The sequence below is a fragment of the Staurois parvus genome, unplaced genomic scaffold, assembly GCF_062004578.1.
Source record: "Staurois parvus isolate SC_StPar_1 unplaced genomic scaffold, SC_StPar_1.0 ptg000222l, whole genome shotgun sequence".
Classification (NCBI taxonomy): Eukaryota; Metazoa; Chordata; class Amphibia; order Anura; family Ranidae; genus Staurois; species Staurois parvus.
In genome coordinates, this window is record NW_028318018.1 from 1,023,116 (window position 1) to 1,046,828 (window position 23,713).

Here is a 23,713-nt window from a genome sequence, read left to right on the forward strand (position 1 = left end):
ACATCTCAGCGGATCTCCTGCAGCCTATTAGTGCCCATTTCCTTCTCTACGTCTCAGCGGATCTCCTGCAGCCTGTTAGCTCACATTTCCCTTTCTACATCTCAGCGGATCTCCTGCAGCCTATTAGCTCACATTTCCCTTTCTACATCTCAGCGGATCTCCTGCAGCCTATTAGTGCCCATTTCCTTCTCTACGTCTCACCGGATCTCCTGCAGACTATTAGCACCCATTTCCCTCTCTACGTCTCAGCGGATCTCCTGCAGCCTATTAGCACCCATTTCCCTTTCTACGTCTCAGCGGATCTCCTGCAGCCTATTAGCTCCCATTTCCCTCTCTACGTCTCAGCGGATCTCCTGCAGCCTATTAGCTCCCATTTCCCTCTCTATGTCTCAGCAGATCTCCTGCAGCCTATTAGCGCCCATTTCCCTCTCTATGTCTTAGCAGATCTCCTGCAGCCTATTAGCTCCCATTTCTCTCTCTATGTCTCAGCAGATCTGCTGCAGCCTATTAGCACCCATTTCCCTCTCTATGTCTCAGCAGATCTCCTGCAGCCTATTAGCTCCCATTTCCATTTCTATGTCTCAGCAGATCTCCTGCATCCTATTAGCTCCCATTTCCCTCTCTATGTCTCAGAAGTGGTGTGACTACAGATGATCCCTCAATATTGCCTCTCCAAGAATAATGTCCCTTCAATCTAATATTCCTGAGACATCTATACAAGTCCTGAGCCAACAACAACGTCTTCCTGATACCTTTAGGGCTAAAGCCCCAACCTTCCCCCAGAAGGTCCATCTTCCCCGATGTCAGTCCAGCTGAGGAGAAGGTGACAATTCCATCTATTTCTGTTGATGATGAATCATCTGTTGGGATGGTTGGATGAGTGGGAGATCCCTTGTTGCAGCGTTGATGTTTCCTACCTCCCCTGTGGCCGGATCTCTGCTGTTTCCTTGATTCTGATGGACAATACGAGGCCGGTGTTGTCCCTCTATAGATCCTAATAATGTGCCTCCAGCAGAGGAGGGAAGTGATGGGTCAGAGGCTGTAGAAGAAGCTCTAGTGAGCAGTCTAGATGGACGAGGTGAGTCTTGTGTAGGTGGTGCTCCAAGAGTACGCCTGATTAGTAGACGGTTAGATGTTGGACTCCTTCAGCTGCTCGGCTGACAATGCAGACTGCAATGTAGACTCCACCTGTGTGATCTGTACAGCCAGAACAGGTTCTTCCTTCTGGAGAAATGAAACTCAGAGAACAATGGAGCTTTTGTTTAGGACTTGTGTAAACAGACCACTGGACTCCTCCCTGTCCACAAACAGACCATTAGACTCCTCCCTGTCCACAAACAGACCACTGGACTCCTCCATAGCTGCATACAGACCATTGGACTCCTCCCAGTCCACAAACAGACCATTGGACTCCTCCCAGTCCACAAACAGACCACTGGACTCCTCCCTGTGCGCAAACAGACCACTGGACTCCTCCCTGTCCGCAAACAGACCATTAGACTCCTCCCTGTCCACAAACAGACCACTGGACTCCTCCGTAGCTGCATACAGACCATTGGACTCCTCCCAGTCCACAAACAGACCATTGGACTCCTCCCAGTCCACAAACAGACCACTGGACTCCTCCCTGTCCGCAAACAGACCACTGGACTCCTCCCTGTCCGCAAACAGACCACTGGACTCCTCCCTGTCCGTAAACAGACCACTGTACTCCTCCCTGTCCGTAAACAGACCACTGGACTCCTCCCTGTCCGCAAACAGACCACTGGACTCCTCCCTGTCCGCAAACAGACCACTGGACTCCTCCCTGTCCACAAACAGACCACTGGACTCCCCCCCTGTCCGCAAACAGACCACTGGACTCCTCCCTGAACACATACAGACCAGTGGACTCCTCCCTGTCCACAAACAGACCACTGGACTCCTCCCTGTCCACAAACAGACCACTGGACTCCTCCCTGTCCACAAACAAAGCTGGGGTCAGTTTACCTCATAGCCCCCTTGGAATAAGCTGTGCTTCTAATATTCAGCTAAAGTTATCTTTTTACATAGACAAGACAGCTGTCTTTAGGAACTTCTCAGGAGGACTTTGATCTGGTGTCATTTACCCAAAAAACCCCTTCCCCTCCTCCACTAAGAACACCCTCTTCCCCCCACAGAGGACACCCCTCCCCCACTAAAGACACCCCCCCACACACACAGAGGACACCCTCCCCCACTACAGACACCCTCCCCCACTAAAGACACCCCCCCCCCACACAGAGGACACCCTCCCCCACTACAGACACCCTCTCCACTGAAGACACTCCTCCCCCTCCTTTCCTGTGCTGGGGACACTCTTTTCCTTCTGAGGACACACCTCTCCCCTAGTGTTGTCACCCCTCCCCACTGAAGACACTCTTTCCACTGAGATCACCCCCTCCAGTTTAACCAGTTGCTCTCCAGTCTATAGCCAGATGGCGGTTGGATGAACAGCTCGCCCCTCCAGGTGGTGCCATATGGCATCCTTTCTGGAGCGTGCACCCTGCAGGGCTGTGGTGCGATCTGTCACCGGCCATGTACCTCAGACACGGCCGATGACAGATCTGTGTACCGGCCCCGTTGCCAGTGCCATGTGACCAATCACTGTAGGTCACATGACAGTTGTATACAATGGATGGCTTCCTTTCATGCCATCCATTGTATACAAGTGTGTCTAGCTGTGAATGGTCACAGCGATCACATGCACAAGCTGCACCAATCACAGCCCAGCTGTGTCATGTGATTAGCTGTAGCCAAATCACAGCTAAGCACAAAAAACCCTGAATAAATCGATGTCATTCAGGTAAATGCATGAAACCTCCAGCAGCACTGAATGTCCATTCGGAAAGCACGCTGGATGCAGGACAGGCCAGTAGCTTGATGGCATATTGAGCAAGTTCTGGCCAGTGATCCATCCTCAAGACCCAGTAACCCAGTGGATGATCAGTTGGAAAGGTCTCCAAGTCTGCTCTTGCCCCTAGATAATCCTGCACCATATGATGCAGACCCTGCCGATGGGTGCTGAAACCTAACAGTCCTGGGCGCTGAGGACTAAAGAACTGTTTAATCGGTCAGCTGGCCGCCTTCTCCACCGCTCTTCCTTTGACAGAATGAAGCCTCAGAAACACGTTGTCCAGGAAATGGTGACCTCCCAGTGTCTGGAAAGGTGTTACACAATTTCAAGGCATCCTCAGGATGTTTCATCCTCTGCTCCCTCTGGGAAGACTGGATGAGCTCTGCACCTTTACCCTTGTAACGTGGATCAAGAAGGGTTGCCAACCAGTATTGATCCCTCTTCTTGATAACATAAATCCTCAGGTCCTTACACAGGCTTTGCAGAATCAGGGAGCCCATGCAGTGTAAGTTTGAGGAGGCAGGAGATTCTGAGTCCTCTGGGTCACTGAGGATGATATTTCCAGGAACTACCTCCTCCCAGCCATGTACTACTCCTGGATGGGTTTCTGGGGACTGAAAAGTGTCCCTTGAATACTGCTCTATGTGATCCTCTACTTCCATGTTGCTGCAGTCCTCCTCCTCCTCCACTTCCTCCTCCTTCTGTGTGTTCTGTGACCCCACAGGAATGGTTTCTGCATAAAGAGGGCCTTGAGAGGACAGGAAATCCTCCTCTTCCTCCCGCTGTTCTGCCTCCAGTGCCCTGTCCATGATTCCATGCAGCGTGTGCTCCAGCAGGAAGACTACAGGGATAGTGTCACTGATGCATGCAGTGTTACGGCTCACCATCCTTGTGGCCTCCTCAGATGGTGACAGGACAGCGCATGCATCCATTGTCAGCAGCCACTGGTGAGGTGAGAAGAAGCCAAGTTCCCCTGAGCCTGTCCTTGTGCCATTCTCACACAGGTACACATTGTTGGCCCTCTGCTGTGTGTGCAGCCACTGCCGTGTTACCAAAGTGGAGTTCCACCGAGTGGGCATGTCACAAATGAGTCGGTTGGTGGGCAGGTTGAATTTTAGCCAGCTGAACACTGGCCGTGTATGACCACCACAAATGGCCAGACTTTTCTGGCCTGCCTCAGAAGATCTTGAAAGCCTGGGTACCTGTTCAAGAAGCGCTGCACCACCAAATTCAGGACATGTGTCAAGTGTCCCTGTTGGAGGGCAGAGAGCCCCTTCATAGCTGACAGAATCTCTGGCCCGGTGTGGTTCCTGTCCCTTAGACAGACCAGCTGAAGCACCACGTGGCATCTTTTATCCTGACTGATCACATAGCCCCTTGAACGCTTACGGAGCACTGCTGGTTCAGAGGACAATTCAGCAGAAGAGGCCATAGAGGCAGAGGAAGGGGAGGGGGTGGAGCAGACAGATGTGGCAGAATCACCACCAGGTTTTTGGAGGCATGGTGGTGGAACAAGCTCCAGAACTGAACCCTGTCCTGCATCCTTCCCAGCTGCTAGCAGAGTTACCCAGTGTGCCGTGACGGATATGTACCATCCCTGACTGTGCCTGCTGGACCACGTGTCAGTAATGTGGACCTTGCTGCTGACCGCCTTGTCCAACAAGGCCAAAACATGACCTTCCACATGATGGCACAGAGCTGGAATGGCCTTGCATGAAACAAATTGTCTTTTCGGAACCTGTCACTGTGATACAGAACATTCTGCAAATTCCCGGAAGGGGGAAGAGTCCACCAGATGGAAAGGCAGCAGTTGTAATAGTGGTGTGACCCTCCTGCGCTCCAAATATAGTGTTTTAAATAATACAAATTAAATATATGAACCCCAAACAGCTGCTAGCATTAAATCATATACCAGTGATCAAGTGAATATAAACCATATAAATGCTGCGCTACATTCAAAATTAAAGTGAATGTGGAATCCGATAATATAAATCAATATAGTGACAATAATGTAAATAAATATATAAGTGCTTAATGATAACAAAAATTATCACATCAAACACCCCAAAGATTATAAAAACACAAACTTAAATCTATACGCATGTGCATAAATTACACATACATATAGTTATATCACACGTGCAAATGTGAAGTGAAATAATGGCTTATTAAACGCACAGAAAAACAAATCTATAAATGTTGAAGGTGAAAAAAATGTGAAGTGAAATAATTGCTTATTAAACGCACAGAAAGTCCAATTAAATGTTGAAGGTGAACAAAAATGATAACGGTGTTTCCAATAATACTGCAAAGTGACCACAGGTGAACCAAATCGTGCAGGTATCTGAGTGTAGATAGAGCTTGTGAATCCAACCACCTTCTGGATTAGCCTCTCACCTCATCCCTTCGACCCTTGCGGATCAAAGAGCAATAATGGATCCCTCTCACAGATCCTCCAGGCACCACAGCCTTCCAGAAACGCTTTTCAAATTTCAATAATCCCACTCAAGCTCTTCTCCAGGTATAGGTGAAACATCAATCCCTCAGAACAAAAAGAGGAATCCTCCCATAGTGTAGTATATTTATTTATTTATACCATAGGAACATAGGAACATAAACTTGTAGGTAGAAAATTCCACTTACATAGCAGCCAGTCCACATGAGACCCTCATGCTCTCAGATGAGGATAAATCTGTGTTGTTGGGTGTACAGCTGAATAACAGGTGTACCAAGATGGCCGCCACGCCGGAAATACGTCACCGCGCTTACGCCGACGCGTTACGTCACAATATCACGTGACTTCATCCACCTTGGTACACCTGTTATTCAGCTGTACACCCAACAACACAGATTTATCCTCATCTGAGAGCATGAGGGTCTCATGTGGACTGGCTGCTATGTAAGTGGAATTTTCTACCTACAAGTTTATGTTCCTATGTTCCTATGGTATAAATAAATAAATATACTACACTATGGGAGGATTCCTCTTTTTGTTCTGAGGGATTGATGTTTCACCTATACCTGGAGAAGAGCTTGAGTGGGATTATTGAAATTTGAAAAGCGTTTCTGGAAGGCTGTGGTGCCTGGAGGATCTGTGAGAGGGATCCATTATTGCTCTTTGATCCGCAAGGGTCGAAGGGATGAGGTGAGAGGCTAATCCAGAAGGTGGTTGGATTCACAAGCTCTATCTACACTCAGATACCTGCACGATTTGGTTCACCTGTGGTCACTTTGCAGTATTATTGGAAACACCGTTATCATTTTTGTTCACCTTCAACATTTAATTGGACTTTCTGTGCGTTTAATAAGCAATTATTTCACTTCACATTTTTTTCACCTTCAACATTTATAGATTTGTTTTTCTGTGCGTTTAATAAGCCATTATTTCACTTCACATTTGCACGTGTGATATAACTATATGTATGTGTAATTTATGCACATGCGTATAGATTTAAGTTTGTGTTTTTATAATCTTTGGGGTGTTTGATGTGATAATTTTTGTTATCATTAAGCACTTATATATTTATTTACATTATTGTCACTATATTGATTTATATTATCGGATTCCACATTCACTTTAATTTTGAATGTAGCGCAGCATTTATATGGTTTATAAGGCAGCAGTTGTAACGCAGCAATTTGGCCAGGATAGAATGTGGATGGGTGGGACAGTCTTTTTTTCACGGTTCAGCAAATGGGGTAGTGAAATGTTCCTGCTGAAATGAACAGGTGGTGTCCTGCTGTCAGATGGGCCACCCACTGCTGTACCATCACTCTTCTCAGTGGAGGCTGTTGAGAAGACCTGACGTTTTACAGTAGAGATCCCAGATGAGGAGCAAGGAGAAGTCTGCACTTTTTCTGGGTCTTTCAGGTGCTGTTACCAGCGGGCTGCATGGCAGCTCATCATACGTCTTGTCAAGCATGTGGTGCCCAAGTGGCTGGTGTTTTGGCCACGCTTGGTCTGCTTCAGTCAAAGACTGCAAACAGCAATGCTGCACATGTGTTGAAGAAAGCCCACACCAGAGAACTTGTGGAAGTCTGCATGGAGTCAGCAGCGCCCCCACCTGTGGAGCTCTGTCGTGTGATGCCATTGGTTGGCTGCCCTTATGCCTGTCCCTGGAGGACATCCTGCCTTGTTGGAGTTCTGCCTCCTCCTCACTGTCCTCCTCTGTTCTCTCAGACACCCAAGTATGGTCAGTGACCTCATCATCCCCATCCTCCTCATCAATGGAGCCAACTTGGCAGTGTGCTGCGGCTGGGGGAACAGGACTGACAATTTCTTTTCCCTCACTGGCGCCCCCTCTCTCTAGGCTCACGTCACTCCTTTCCTCATCCTGGGAACCAACATCACAGCATTCAGATTGCTGCACATCCTCCAGCAGCATGGGACTGACACTATGATCCAATCATTCTGGTGACTCCTCCATGCATGATGGTGGGGCTACGGAAGGAGCAGCTGTGGTGGACAAGGAGCCGGAGGAACAGGACACTTTGGCAGCTGTGGTGGAAGGCAAAATAGTATGAGCCTGGGTGACAGAGGATGAGGATGACTGACTTATCCACTCCACCACCTCTTCTGCATGTTGTGGTTCAATAATACGGCCAGCACTTGGGCCAATCATGGCTCTTCCTGAGAACTCAGCTGTTATTGGCCAAAGCATTGCACCTGACCTGTGGTCAGGTGCAATGCTTTGGCCAATCACAAAGCATGTTTTACATTGGGCACGCGGGCAAACTTCCAGCATAATGGTGAACACTCAAATGACTAATGTTTGAGTCGATCTTATGTTTGACTCAAACCGTCATCCCATCCCTACTCAAATTATTATCTGCGGATCTACTGCTTCCACTTTACACCTACTTCATTGATCTTGTGTTGTTTGCCAGTAAATTAAGAATACTGAACAATGTGCAAATTCATATACAACAAAGTGCTTTGTGCTCAAGATGCAGTTCTCTGCAGATCTACTGCTTCCACTTTACACCGACTTCATGTAGCACTACCTCAGAAGGAGCTGAATGTTGCCCCCGGTTCCCCTTTGCTTTGCCCCACAGCAAGGCAAACACACACACTTCTGCTCGTTGTCTCCAATGACCAGTCTAGGGGGTGTTTTGTGTTTGGAGTTTATTGTAGAACTGGGGATAGGGATGGGGAATGTAGTCGGATCCTCCAGAATCAGAACTCTTCACACTGAGGACATCTAGCTGATCTCTTAGTAGAACACTTGTGAAGTCTCGGCTGACAGTAGATAGCAGACTTCTCAGTAACAAATAGCAGCAAGTAGTTGTAGGAGAGCCAAGTCCCATTAGCAGTAGCAATACTTGGACAAGCTCTGCAGAACACTAGGCAGGGCTCCCTTTCTCAGACCCAGGCTGACTATCAAGCACCAGAGGGGTAACAAGCACACAGAGTCCCCCAGATCTCTCAGAGTTTGCACTCACAGGTCCAAGGACAGAATGGTTGCCTCCTTCCAATCTTCCAAGCCACTCTCTCCAGTGACACCAGACAGAGCTTTGGCAGACAGCTCCCCTCAGTCAGCTTACTGTAGAATCAGGGTCACTCTCTCTAACTTCAGGCCCTCAGGTCACCCACCTGAGGCCACATAACAGCAAGTGCCAGGCGAGGCAGCCTGCCTCCAGCCTGGCTGGTGCAATCCTCTCCGAGGAAAGACACTGAACCCATGTGATCTCAGAGTATAAATACCACTCCCAGCATGCAATGGGGCCACCCTCCCCTGCAATTGGCCAGGACTGTATCCATATTCATGCCGGTCATTTGTCTAGCCAATTCCCATGTTCTGGAAGACTCTCATAGCTTCCTGAAGGCAGGAAGAACTCAGACAAACTCCAACAGAACCAGAGCAGCATGAGCAGACCTGACTAATCAATCACAGCTCTCTGTAAATCAGAATACCCGACTGAATTTACCTGACAGCCTCTCTGGTGAGCAGAGAAACACAGCTATGCTTTACCTGACTCTACACATCCTAGACCTGACCAGGAGGGGGCGATACATTCATTCATCTCATCAGATTTGCTGCTATAGGAAATCATCTCAAATCCTGTGCAAATCCATGGAGACAGACAATATTGTGTGCTCAGTATAGTGTTCTCCGCAAGTCCACCGCTTCCACTTTGCATCTACTTCAATCCACTTATTTTACTACAAAAATCCACCAATCAGTGAAAAGTTGATAAGGTGTGAAAGTGCTCCGCCCTCCAAACTGTGCCGGCTGTACTGTAGCCCCACCTTCTTCCACCTCTTGTACACGGGATGGTGAGGGCGCCCCCTAGTAGTGCTTCCCCCTCACCACACCAATAGGACTCCCAGCTTTTCAGCTCCCAGAGTCACAAACATCCTTCACACTCTCCTCATCTCCGATGGTAAAGGAACCGGATCCTCCTCGCTCCCTCCTGCAAGTCTGCTGTGGGTTCTGTCAGTCTCCCTCCTAGACTCCGCCTCCAACCGCCATTCCAGCAGGAGCTCCACCTATAAATACACACTCAGGGAGGAGAGAAAGGGGAACCCGACATCATGTGACACCTTTTATTACATGGAAATACGAAATCAACGGGACTAATGCAATCACATTTACTGCAAAATCAAAGGGGCCAAAATATGTCCCCCGAGCAGTCATATATTTCTGTCCCCCTTGGTGGGAGTGGAGGTGACCCCTCTATAAGGATCTACAGTCCATACACACCCAGCACAAGGCCGGGGTCACACTACCAGACACTTCTCAGGGCTGCAGTTCCTCTGAGCTCCACAAGGTGGGGATCTCACTTCTACCCAGACAGGAAGTCTCTATGGAAGACCAACAGGAAGTGATGTCAGATTAAGACAGGAAGTGATGTCAGGTATAGACAGGCAGTTCCATTAATGAGGAAGCAGAGAGGATACACTCCTGGATCTGGCAGCAGAGGAGGTAATACGTAGATGAACCCCTTCAGGGGGAGGAGTTGATGATAATATATTTGCTCCCAAAGCTGGCCTACATGGATCAGTTTTATCGTTCAGCCAGCGGAATGACCATAAAAACTGAAGCGATTCCCCCATCCACACATTGGAGGTGGATGGGGGAATCCTCCCCGCTGCACTCTTGTATTCTGACAATGGGGGGACTCCTCCGCTCTCAGAATACACGGATCAGCACTGAAGCTATTGGCTGCAGCCGCTGGGGGAGTGGCTTTTATCCGGCAGTGGCCACACATGGATGGAAATGTGAGCGATCCCTGCTGAACCAGCTGAATTTCCATGGATCTATGGTCACCTTCAGTGACTTCCTCCCCTCCCCCTCATCTCCTTCATGATGGAAGTCATGCTGAGATCATCTCCCATTGGCTGAGCAATATTCTCATTTGTCTCTCAGCTCCTTCTTGCTATTCCTCGTCCTGCCTGTTGTTTCCTTGGATTGATTTTCTGTGTAGTGACCCCGGCTTGGTCTCTTGGATGCGCTCGTCTGTTGCTTGCCCTGACCTTTCTCCTGATTCCTGGATCTCCTCCTCATCTCTCCTCCATATCCTCTTACACAGCTTTTCTCCACACCTGCAGTGACCCTGGGGGGAGGAAACTTGGCACCAGCACGCCGCCAAATCCATCCCCACCATTAGGGGCTCTGGAGACAATTGTCTGCTATTTACACTCCGTTCCTCCGCACGTCACCTGATCACATGACAGCTTACTTCCACAGATTCCGGACAGATTTCTGGATGGTAAAGGTCAAAGGTCACTCTTCAGTTTAGGAGAGGTAGGACGCACCCAGGAACAAGGATTTGATTAGCATGGGAGCCTCATATAGAGGACCCATCAAGTCACCCCATCCAAATATCCCTCCATCCAGAGTCTATCTGTCATAGGATTCTTTGACTCTGGATGGAGGGGCATTGGGAGGAGGAGCTGTGAGGTCAGTGTGATGTCATAGGACATATATATTAACCAAAATTATTGGTAGTTGTGACTTATACACAGCATGTTTGTTACAATGAATGTTTTATTATATCTTTCAGAGTGGAATCCTCGGGGATGATAATATTGATGTTAAAGAAGAGTATAAAGAGGAGGATGAGGAGTATGGAGTGATGGAGGAGTTTTCAGAAGGACACAAGGATATGATGGAGCCACCTAATACCAGGAACCCACCAGAGAGATGTCCCCGTCCTCTGTATTCCCGGGATTCCACACAGGGAGGTCACACCATCCCTCACCATCATCAGGTAGATGAGGAACAATCACTGATAGTATCATTAGGATCTGTATATTATCTGCATTGTTACCATTGATGTCATTTTTATTATATATTCAGAGTGGAAACCTGAGAGATCCTAAAGTTGAGGTTAAAGAAGAGATAAAAGAGGAGGAGGATGAGGATGGGGGGATGGAGGCATCAGAGCTTCTTAAGGGACACAAATATCTGTACCAGGACACCATGGTGGAGTCATCCAGCTACAGGAACCCACCAGAGAGATGTCCCCGTCCTCTGTATTCCCGGGATTCCACACAGGAAGGTCACACCATCCCTCACCATCATCAGGTAGATGATGACAATTATTGGTAGTTGTGATTTATACACAGCATGTTTGTTACAATGAATGTTTTATTATATCTTTCAGAGTGGAATCCTCGGGGATGATAATATTGATGTTAAAGAAGAGTATAAAGAGGAGGATGAGGAGTATGGAGTGATGGAGGAGTTTTCAGAAGGACACAAGGATATGATGGAGCCACCTAATACCAGGAACCCCCCAGAGAGATGTCCCCATCCTCTGTATTCCCGGGATTCCACACAGGAAGGTCACACCATCCCTCAGTATTACAAGGTCAGTGGGACAGAGTATCTAGAACATGGACTCATGGAGACAATTTGTGGATTTTTTAATGTGAGCTTATAAATTACAGATGATATTCTTTATCATTTTTTTATTTAGAGTGGAGATCCAATCGATATAGAATTTGAGGTGAAAGCAGAAGAAGAAGAGGCGTATGTGAGGGATGATCAGCAGTCTATGGAGGAGGATGGAATAACGGGGACATTTATAGAGGAGGACACTCCTACAGAGATCAGCACAGGTGGGTCATGAACACTAAATCCATTCCTCCACCCATACTGCTCACTGATTGGTCCAGAGTAGGGCGGGGACTGGGTGATATCAGCCTGTAATCCCCTGGTCACTTTCCTGAGCTGTGTTCCCCGTCCTGTATTCCTGGATTTCTCTCGGATAATCTTCCTTCTCTGTGCTGCAGACACAATTTATGTATCTAGACTGGATTTATGGAGGTTCTGGGGTTCAGCTGGCAGCAAAATGTTGATTTTTCCTATAAGCATTGCATAATGTAGGCACCCAGGACATGTGACTGGGGTCTCCTGCCTTGTGCCTGACTCCTCCAGGGGACCTTCTCTGTTATCTGCTGGCTGTGCCGGGTGGAGGGATATGTCTGTAGTGTCTCAGACCCAAGTCACTGAGTGCAGTCTCAGGAGATGGGAGGCAGCGGTGTGGGACCTACATAGTTACATAGTTAGTCTGGCTGAAAAAAGACATCCATCTAGTTGTACCATTAAAAATAAAAGTTATAATCCGACACCCACAGCTGATCCACCAAAAGGAAAAAACCCAGCAAAGCACGATCCAATCTGCTCCTGCGGGGGAAACAATTCCTTCCTGACCCCCCAAGAGGCAATCGGATATTCCCTGGATCAACTTTCCCTATAAATGTTATATCCAGTTATATTCTGTGTATCCAAGAAAGAATCCAGGACTTTCCTACAGCAACCCCCCCTTATGTATTATACATGGAGATCATATCCCCCCTTATGTATTATACATGGTGATCATATCCCCCCTTATGTATTATACATGGAGATCATATCCCCCCTTATGTATTATACATGGAGATCATATCCCCCCCTTATGTATTATACATGGAGATCATATCCCCCCTTATGTATTATACATGGAGATCATATCCCCCACTTATGTATTATACATGGAGATCATATCCCCCTTATGTATTATACATGGAGATCATATCCCCCCTTATGTATCATACATGGAGATCATATCCCCCCTTATGTATTATACATGGAGATCATATCCCCCACTTATGTATTATACATGGAGATCATATTACCCCTTATGTATCATACATGGAGATCATATCCCCCCTTATGTATCATACATGGAGATCATATCCCCCCTTATGTATTATACATGGAGATCATATCCCCCCTTATGTATTATACATGGAGATCATATCCCCCCTTATGTATTATACATGGAGATCATATCCCCCCTTATGTATTATACATGGAGATCATATCCCCCTTATGTATTATACATGGAGATCATATCCTCCTTATGTATTATACATGGAGATCATATCCCCCCTTATGTATTATACATGGAGATCATATCCCCCCTTATGTATTATACATGGAGATCATATCCCCCCTTATGTATTATACATGGAGATCATATCCCCCCTTATGTATTATACATGGAGATCATATCCCCCCTTATGTATTATACATGGAGATCATATCCCCCCTTATGTATTATACATGGAGATCATATCCCCCCTTATGTATTATACATGGAGATCATATCCCCTCTTATGTATTATACATGGAGATCATATCCCCCCTTATGTATTATACATGGAGATCATATCCCCCCCATGTATTATACATGGAAATCATATCCCCCTTATGTATTATACATGGAGATCATATCCCCCTTTGTATTATACATGGTGATCATATCCCCCCTTATGTATTATACATGGTGATCATATCCCCCCTTATGTATTATACATGGAGATCATATCCCCCCCTTATGTATTATACATGGAGATCATATCCCCCCTTATGTATTATACATGGAGATCATATCCCCCCCATGTATTATACATGGTGATCATATCCCCCCTTATGTATTATACATGGTGATCATATCCCCCCTTATGTATTATACATGGAGATCATATCCCCCCCTTATGTATTATACATGGAGATCATATCCCCCCTTATGTATTATACATGGAGATCATATCCCCCTTATGTATTATACATGGAGATCATATCCCCCCTTATGTATTATACATGGAGATCATATCCCCCCCATGTATTATACATGGTGATCATATCCCCCCTTATGTATTATACATGGTGATCATATCCCCCTTATGTATTATACATGGAGATCATATCCCCCTTATGCATTATACATGGAGATCATATCCCCCCTTATGTATTATACATGGAGATCATATCCCCCCTTATGTATTATACATGGAGATCATATCCCCCTTATGTATTATACATGGAGATCATATCCCCCCTTATGTATTATACATGGAGATCATATCCCCCCCTTATGTATTATACATGGAGATCATATCCCCCCTTATGTATTATACATGGAGATCATATCCCCCCTTATGTATTATACGTGGAGATCATATCCCCCCCCTTATGTATTATACGTGGAGATCATATCCCCCATTATGTATTCTTCATGGAGATCATATCCCCCCTTATGTATTATACATGGAGATCATATCCCCCTTATGTATTATACATGGAGATCATATCCCCCCTTATGTATTATACATGGAGATCATATCCCCCCTTATGTATTATACATGGAGATCATATCCCCCTTATGTATTATACATGGAGATCATATCCCCCTTATGTATTATACATGGAGATCACATCCCCCCTTATGTATTATACATGAAGATCATATCCCCTCTTATGTATTTACATGGAGACCATATCCCCCCCCCCTTATGTATTATACATGGAGATCATATACCCCCCCCCCCCTTATGTATTATACATGGAGATCATATCCCCCCTTATGTATTATACATGGAGATCATATCCCCCCTTATGTATTATACATGGAGATCATATCCCCCCTTATGTATTATACATGGAGATCATATCCCCCTTATGTATTATACATGGAGATCATATCCCCCCCTTATGTATTATACATGGAGATCATATCCCCCCTTATGTATTATACATGGTGATCATATCCCCCCCTTATGTATTATACATGGAGATCATATCCCCCTTATGTATTATACATGGAGATCATATCCCCCTTATGTATTATACATGGAGATCATATCCCCCCTTATGTATTATACATGGAGATCATATCCCCCCTTATGTATTATACATGGAGATCATATCCCCCCTTATGTATTATACATGGTGATCATATCCCCCCTTATGTATTATACATGGAGATCATATCCCCCTTATGTATTATACATGGAGATCATATCCCCCCTTATGTATTATACATGGAGATCATATCCCCCTTGGGAGTTTTAATATCAGACCTGATATTGTTTATAAATATATTAATAAATTGGGGTCCCAACACTGAACCTTGCAGAACCCTACTAATATCACTGAACCTTGGGGTACCCCACTAACCCCTTCCATATCTGGCACTTCTACCCCCTTCCTGCCCTGGCTGATTTTCAGGTTTCAGCACTCTCACACTTGGAATGACAATTGCGCGGTCATACAACATTGTTCCCAAACTAAAACTATTCTGACATTGGGGGGATATCTGTACTGTCCTGACATTTGGGGGATATCTGTACTGTTCTGACATTCTTGGACCTCAAGAAATTAGATTGGCTGTCAGTACTTCAGGATTGATCAATATTCAGATCTATACCATAGTTTGTGAACTCTATAACTTTCCTACAAACTAAATAATACATCCTAATTTGGGTTATTTTCACCAAAGACATGTAGCAGAATACATCTCGGCCTAAATTTATGAAGAACAATTATTTAATTGCAAACTTTTATAACAGAAACAAAGAAAAACGAGTTTTTATTTCAAAATTTTTGTTCTTTTTTTTGGGAAGAAAATGAAGCCATCCATTGTATACAACTGTCATGTGACCTGCAGTGATTGGTCACAGCAGGTCACATGGTACTGACAATGGAGCCGGTACACAGATCTGTCATTGGCCGTGTTCGAGGTACATGGCCGGTGACAGATCACGCTGCTGCATGGCTCTGTGGGCGTGAAAACTGCACATGCCTGGAAGGACGCCATATGGCTTCCACCTGGGGGGACGAGGTGCTCACCCGGCCACCATCTGGCCATAGGCCGGGCGGGAACCAGCTAATAACACTGAACCTTGGGGTACACCACTAATAACACTTAAACTTGGGGTACACCACAAATACTGAACCTTGGGGTACCCCACTAATAATACTGAACCTTGGGGTACCCCACTAATAACACTGAACCCTGGGGTACCCCACTAATAACACTGAACCTTGGGGTACACCACTAATAACACTGAACCTTGGGGTACCCCACTAATAACACTGAACCTTGGGGTACACCACTAATAACACTGAACCTTGGGGTACACCACTGATGACACTGAACCTTGGGGTACACCACTAATAACATTGAATCTTGGGGTACACCGCTAATCACAATGAACCTTGGGGTACCCCACTAATAACACTGAACCTTGGGGTACACCACTAATAACACTGAGCCTTGGGGTACATCACTGACACCCCCAGACCATTCAGAGTATGAATCATTAACCACTACTCTCTGAATACGATCTTTCAGCCAGTTTTCTATCCATTTACATTCAGATTTTTCCAGCCTGTAGACTTTACCTTACACATTAGCCATGTGTGGGGAACTGTGTCCAAGTATACCACGTCCACCACCACCCCCTCTGTCCAAGTATACCGCGTCCACCACCACCCCTCTGTCCGAGTATACCACATCCACCACCACCCCTCTGTCCGAGTATACCACGTCCACCGCCACCCCTCTGTCCAAGTATACCACGTCCACCGCCACCCCTCTGTCCAAGTATACCACGTCCACCGCCAGCCCTCTGTCCAAGTATACCACGTCCACCGCCACCCCTTTGTCCAAGTATACCACGTCCACCGCCACCCCTCTGTCCAAGTATACCACGTCCACCGCCACCCCTCAGTCCAAGTATACCACGTCCACAGCCACCCCTCTTTCCAAGTATACTCTGTCCACCACCACCCCTCTGTCAAAGTATACCACGTCCACCGCCACCCCTCTGTCTAAGTATACCACGTCCACTGCCACCCCTCTGTCCAAGTATACCACGTCCACCGCCACCCCTCTGTCGAAGTATACCATGTCCACTGCCACCGCCATGAATAATGAAATGACCTGGTAGGAGATCAAAGGAGTCATTTCCTAGTTCCATTGAGGGTGAAATTGTAAGCTCCTCAGAGCCAAGCTGACTGTTGTGGGTGGAGTCCTGGTTTGGGGGAACCAATCAGCTCCTGTCTAGTAATCCTCTTTGTCTTTGTATTTTAGTCCATGGCCGGGAGATGAGGAAAACCTCCGAGGATTGTCTCACTTTGTCTCCAGACTGGAAAGTAGAAGATGAGGACATCACACAGTATAGTCCAGGAGAAAACCCGGCTCCCTCCAATGTCCATCCGGCACCACCCAGTGTAGATGGACCATCGGATTCCTCGTATCCTGAGGAACCTCAGTCTGTGCGGGACCGGACCGGCCTTCCAACAGGGAAGAGGTTCTCCTGTACTGAGTGTGGGAAATGTTTCCGTTATAAATCCCATCTTAATCTGCATAAAAGATCTCACACGGGGGAGAAGCTGTTTTCCTGCCCTGAGTGCGGGAAATGTTTTTCATGCAAGTCTCATCTTTCCATACATCAGAGGTCTCACACGGGGGAGAAGCCATATTCCTGTCCTGAGTGCGGAAAATGTTTTTCAGACAAGTACAATCTTTACACACATCAGAGATGTCACACGGGGGAGAGGCCATATTCCTGTCTTGAGTGCGGGAAATCTTTTTCTAATAATTCCAATCTTTACACACATCGAAGATGTCACACGGGGGAGAAACCATTTTCCTGTCCTGTGTGTGGGAAATGTTTTTCACAGAAGTCCCATCTTTACACACATCAAAGATCTCACACGGGGGAGAAGCCGTATTCCTGTCCTGAGTGTGGGAAATGTTTTTCAGATAAGTCCCATCTTTACAGACATCAGAGATCTCACACAGGGGAGCAGCCAGCAATAAGGAGTGAAGGCAGAGTGTCTTTCCTCTCTCCCCTTGTCATGTGACTTATCACATGACTGAAGGAGGAAAAGAAGAAGCTGCAATTACAAAAAGATCTATGAGTATAGGGGGAAGGGTGAGGTTACACTTATGGGGACACCTGATGTAAAGGGGGGCTGTGATTGGAACACCTTATGTAAAGGGGGACTCTGATGGGGACACCTTTTGTAAAGGGTAACTCTGATGGGGACACCTTATATAAAGGAGGACTCTGATGGGGACACCTTATATAAAGGGAGGCTGTGATTGGAAAACCCTATGTAAAGGGAGACTCTGATGGGGACACCTGATGTAAAGGAGGACTCTGATGGGGACACTTATTTTCATGTTATGTTTACATTGGTTTATGTTAACCACTTGTTCTCTGGACTCTATTAAGCTATTGCTGTGATGTTTAAATTGACATAATAAAGCTATGTTATAATTCCTGTTTTTTATATTTTGGACTCTTTATTCTAAAGAAAAATGTAATTTCATAAGGCATGTGTTTGGGGGCAGGGCTGGGGGAAAAGGTTGGGGGATGGGCCTGGGGTGTGCTTGGAGGTGGATTTGGGCAAGGTTTGGTGGGACAACTGATGCAGAGTAAGGTTTTTGCCTGGCTAGTAGGTCTAGACTTGAACTTTTTTTTTTGTTCAAACACTTTATTAGGATTTAAGGGTATAGAAAAGCCAGCAGAGTGCTAAAGTCCTTCACAATACAGATCACAAATAGCATTTATGGACTAAGGCCCATCGGGGTAATTCAAACATTGCAAATGTAGGTAAAAAAACCTCAAGAAAAGGTAAGGAAAAGAAAAAAAGGGGGGAAAAGGGAGCAAAAGAGGGGGGAGGGAAGAAGCAGAGTGTGTGACTTCCAAGAAAGAAAAAGGGGACATGGGACTGAACCAAGGTGTCGGGTAACTTTCTAGGAGAGAAAAGTATTAGGGAAGATGCAATGGAGGAAAAAAGTGACCAATCCAGGGGGGACCAAATTAACAGGAATTTAGGTGTCTGTGACGGCAGCTTCCACTTTGGTGTGTATCATAGCCTGTGTCACCTTGTTCTGACCGTCAATGTGCAGAGTGACGGGGATTTCCAAGATTTTGCTATAATTTGTTTGGCTGTGGTTGTGATCTGTAGAAAAAGCTTAAATTGGAGTTTAGAGATCGAAGAAGGTCGCAGATTGAATAGAGTGGAGTTCAGAGTAGGTGACAATGGCCTTTGAAAGAGAGTATAAAACAGGTGAAAGATACCATCCCAGAAAGTATGGACAACTGGACAGGACCACCAAATGTGAAAAAATGTACCAGTCATCGCACAGCCTCGGAAGCCGTCTGGGGAGTAACCAGGGGTATATTTTGCTATCCTAGCCGGGACTAAATACCATCAGGATAGAACCCTATAATTAGTTTACACTGCTACCACATTCTGTGAGGAAGATTTGGTCTCTTGCCAGATACGGTCCCAATCATCAGGGGTCAACTTGGAGCCTAGGTCCCTTTCCCACTTGGCGACATATGGAGAGCCTGAGAAGGATTCAGGAGTTGTGAGTAAGGTGTAAAGAGTGGAGATGAGGCCCCGCCTATATGGGTCTTTCCTACAAGTGCTTTCGATAACAGTCATGGTTCTAATGGAGCCAGGGGTAGAGGAAAGGGGGGAATAGAAGTGCTTAAGTTGGAGGTAGCGAAAAACTTCAGATGCGGGTAGGGAGTAAGATTCCTGGAGGGATGAGAAGGATTTGATACCTGTATTGGGCAAAAAATGGTGATCTCTAAGGAGATTTGCAGAGGACCAATGGAAGAAAGATTTCGGGGAAGACCAGGCAGGGGGGAAGGCTGGGTTGTGGAGATAGGAAAGAAGGGGATTGTGGGGCGATTGGAGAGGGTAATGAGTTTTGAGCCTATCCCAAAGGGCAATAAAGTGTGAGGCGATTGGGTTCCGGATCGCGTGACGATCTGAGGGATGAAGCCATAGAAGGTTGGCTAATGAGAGGGGATCAATGTCAACTGATTCTAAGGCGACCCATAAAGGGATCTTGTAGGAAGCATGATATTTAGGAAGCTGCGCTAGTTGGGCTGCTTGATAATATTTTGTGAAATCTGGTAGACCCAAACCACCTTTTAACTTGGGCATATGGATGGTAGTATGAGAAACATGAGGACGGACAGAACCCTAGGTATAAGCATGGGCCCGACGTTGCAACGTGCGAAGATAGTGAGCTGGGACGGGAATGGGGAGAACTCTGAAGAGATAGAGAATCTTAGGTAAAATGGACATCTTGACCACTGTGATTATTCCCATCCACGCCAGAGGAAGAGAAGACCAAATGCGTATAAGACCAATAAGGTGAGAAAGCATTGGAAAAAAGTTAGCGGAGTATAAGTCGGATAAGGAGGCTGTCAATTTAATACCTAGATAAGGGATAGCATGCTGGGACCAAGAAAAGGGGAGAACTTACTGTAGATGTAGGGCCTCCTGGGGAGAAAGGGAGATATTCAGAATTGTAGATTTTTGGGAATTGATTTGAAGACCCGAGAAAAGACCAAAATCATGAAGAAGCCAAAGTAGGGGTGGGGCTGAGGTAAGCAGAGAGGTCATAAAAAGGGAAATGTCGTCAGCAAAGAGACAGAGTTTGTGTTGAACCCCACCTACCTCTAGGCCTCGTATATCTGGATCTGCTCTAATCAAAAAGGGCTAAAGGTTCAATTACAAGGATGAAGAGTATCGGTGAGAGTGGGCATCCCTGTCGAATATCCCAAGCAATCAGGAAGGATGTTGATTTGTGTCCCAAGTAATGGATTTGGGCAGAGGGAATACTATATAAGGAAGAAATCCAAGTCAGGAAGTGAGGACCAAATCCCCAACGACGCAAAATAAATTCAAAAAAGGACCAGAAAACAGTGTCAAAGCTTTTCTAATATCTAAGGAGAGGAAATGTGGGAATTTTGTGAGTATGGGCAATGTGGGAGAGGAGTCACATGACATATATTATCACCTGCTTGCCGGGATGGGATGAAACTGTGAGCCAATTATTGGATTCTAGCGGGTAGAAAGGATTTTGGTGAGAAGCCTAATATCAATATTAACCATTTCAATACCGGGCAATTTTACACCTTCCTGCCCAGGCCATTTTTCAGGTCTCAGCGCTCTCACACTTTGAATGACAATTGCGCGGTCATACAACACTGTACCCAAACTAAAATTTTATCATTTTCTTCACACAACTAGAGCTTTCTTTTGGTGGTATTTAATCACCGCTGGGGTTTTTATTTCTTGCTAAATTAACAAAGACCAAAAATTTTGAAAAAAAAAACACATTTTTCTTTCTGTTATAAAAGTTTACAAATAAATAATTGTTCTGCATAAATTTAGGCCGAGATGTATTCTGCTACATGTCTTTGGTGAAAATAACCCAAATTAGGATGTATTTTTTAGTTTGTAGGAAAGTTATAGAGTTCACAAACTATGGTATAGATCTTAATATTGATCAATCCTGAAGTACTGACAGCCAATCTAATTTCTTGAGGTCCAAGAATGTCAGAACAGTACAGATATCCCCCAAATGTCAGGACAGTACAGATATCCCCCAAATGTCAGGACAGTACAGATATCCCCCAAATGTCAGAACAGTACAGATATCCCCCAAATGTCAGAACAGTACAGATATCCTCCAAATGTCAGGACAGTACAGATATCCCCCAAATGACCCCTTTTTGCAGAGTAGACAGTCCGATGTACTTCATAAGAGGCATGGCGAGTTTTTTGAAGTTGTATTTTTTTTCATAATTTTTCGGAAAATGAAAAAATGCAAAAAATTATTTTTACAATTTTTTTTTTACATACTGTCACCAGTGCAGTACAGTGTCATCATATAACTGGCATGGCGGTGATCAGGGACACTGACTGGTGACAGTACAAAAAAAACATTATTTTTAATTTTTTTAAAAAAAATGTATTATTTTTAATTTTTTATTAAATGTTTTCTTTTTTTTGTAAGATTTTTTTCATATTTCACTATGTCTAAAGTAGTACAATATTACCATTGTAACATTGTACTACTTTGAGGAAGTGATCAGTATATATATATTTTTTTACACAATTTGCTTATAGCAAAGAATTACTTTGCTATAAGCAAACATTTACCTGAATGACATCGATTTATTCAGGGTTTTTGTTTTTTTTTGTGCTTAGCTGGTATTTGGCCACAGCTAATCACATGACATGTGCATGTGATCGCTGTGACCATTCACAGCTAGGCACTAGTATACAATGAATGGCATGAATGAAGCCATCCATTGTATACAACTGTCATGTGACCTACTGTGATTGGTCACAGCAGGTCACATGGTACCGGCAACGGGGGCCGGTACTCAGATCTGTCATCGGCCGTGTCCAAGGTACACAGCCGGTGACAGATCATGCCGCTGTGCGGCTCTGCAAGCGCAAACACTGTGCATGTGCGGGAGGACGCCAAATGGCGTCCACCCGGAAATCTACAGCATTTTCCCAGCTGCCATTCGGCTATTGGCCGGGAGGGAAGAGGTTAAGAAGGGAGATTGGCCTATAGTTAGACCAGGCTGAATCATCAGAATGCGGTTTTGGAATCATAGTTATAATGGCCGAGATAGTTTCTGGTTTAAAAGAATGGCCCGACAGTACAGCATTGACAGCATTAGTGAGAACGGGGGAGTAAAGGAGCATATTTCTTGTAATAAGAAGAAGAGAAGCCATCAGGGCCGAAACGCTTTCTAATCTTAAGTTCTTTGATTGCAGACAAGGTTTCAGCTAGAGTGATAGGCTTCTCAAGGGCTTCTAGGTGTTGTGCAGATAAAGTTGGGAAAGCGATTGGCGAGAAGATTTCCAGCGCATGTTTGATCAAAGGGTTCTGTTTTAGAGTATAAGAGTGCCAGATGCTTACAGAAAATGTGAAGTATTCTAGTTGGATTGCTGGTGTAGTCACTGCAGGCAAGTTTGAGGCGAATAGGTTTAGTGGTGTGGTCCAATCTGTGGAGTGAGAAATCTAAGAAGGTATCAGGTTTCAAGGTGTCAGGTGGCGGAGACCCAAAAAAAGAAAAAAAAAGTTCTGCTCCCGATAGAGGCTCACCAGCCTTATGCAGTGTGCCAGGGTGACATCACTGATGTCACATGGGGCGGGTCACTTGGATGATGTCCCCGGCTGGCCCTGCCCCTTACCTATTTAAGAACTGTCACCCTGGCTCACTGCATAAGGCTGGTGAGCCTCCATCAGGAGCAGAACTTTTTTTTTCTTTTTTCGGGTCACCACCACCTGACACCATGATTGACGTTGGATCTACTTCGGGGGACATTTTTTTATTAAAGGACTTGTCAAAGACCCTGTACTGTGGTTTTTTACACTACACTTCGTTTTTTTGTGAATGAGTAGTGGTACCATGTACCGCATACTCATTCACGTAGGGGGGCCAGGATCTGGGGGCCCCCTTATTAAAGGGGGTTTCCAGATTCTGATAAGCCCCCCGCCCGCAGACCCCCACAACCACCGGCCAGGGTTGTGGAGAAGAGGCCCATGTCCCCATCAACATGGGGACAAGGTGCTTTGGGGGTGAGCCCCCCTGCCCGAAAGCACCCCCCCATGTTGAGGGCATGTGGCCTGGTATGGTTCAGGAGGGAGAGCACTCGATCATCCCCCCCTTTCCTGACCTGCTGGGCTGCATGCTCGGATAAGGATCTGGTATGGATT

General features: G+C 45.8%; 1 protein-coding gene across 1 annotated transcript in view; it reads left to right on the forward strand.

Annotated features, from left to right (window-relative positions):
* The window catches only part of LOC149460677 (uncharacterized), a 110,099-nt gene extending 91,646 nt beyond the window's left edge, over window positions 1-18,453 (forward strand). Inside the window, exon 4 of the mRNA XM_089679365.1 lies at window positions 17,506-18,453. Within this exon, the coding sequence (XP_089535491.1) occupies window positions 17,506-18,021 (516 nt within the window). The 3' untranslated portion in view covers window positions 18,022-18,453. The remainder of the gene's footprint in view (window positions 1-17,505) is intronic.
* Window positions 18,454-23,713: the final 5,260 nt, after the last annotated feature.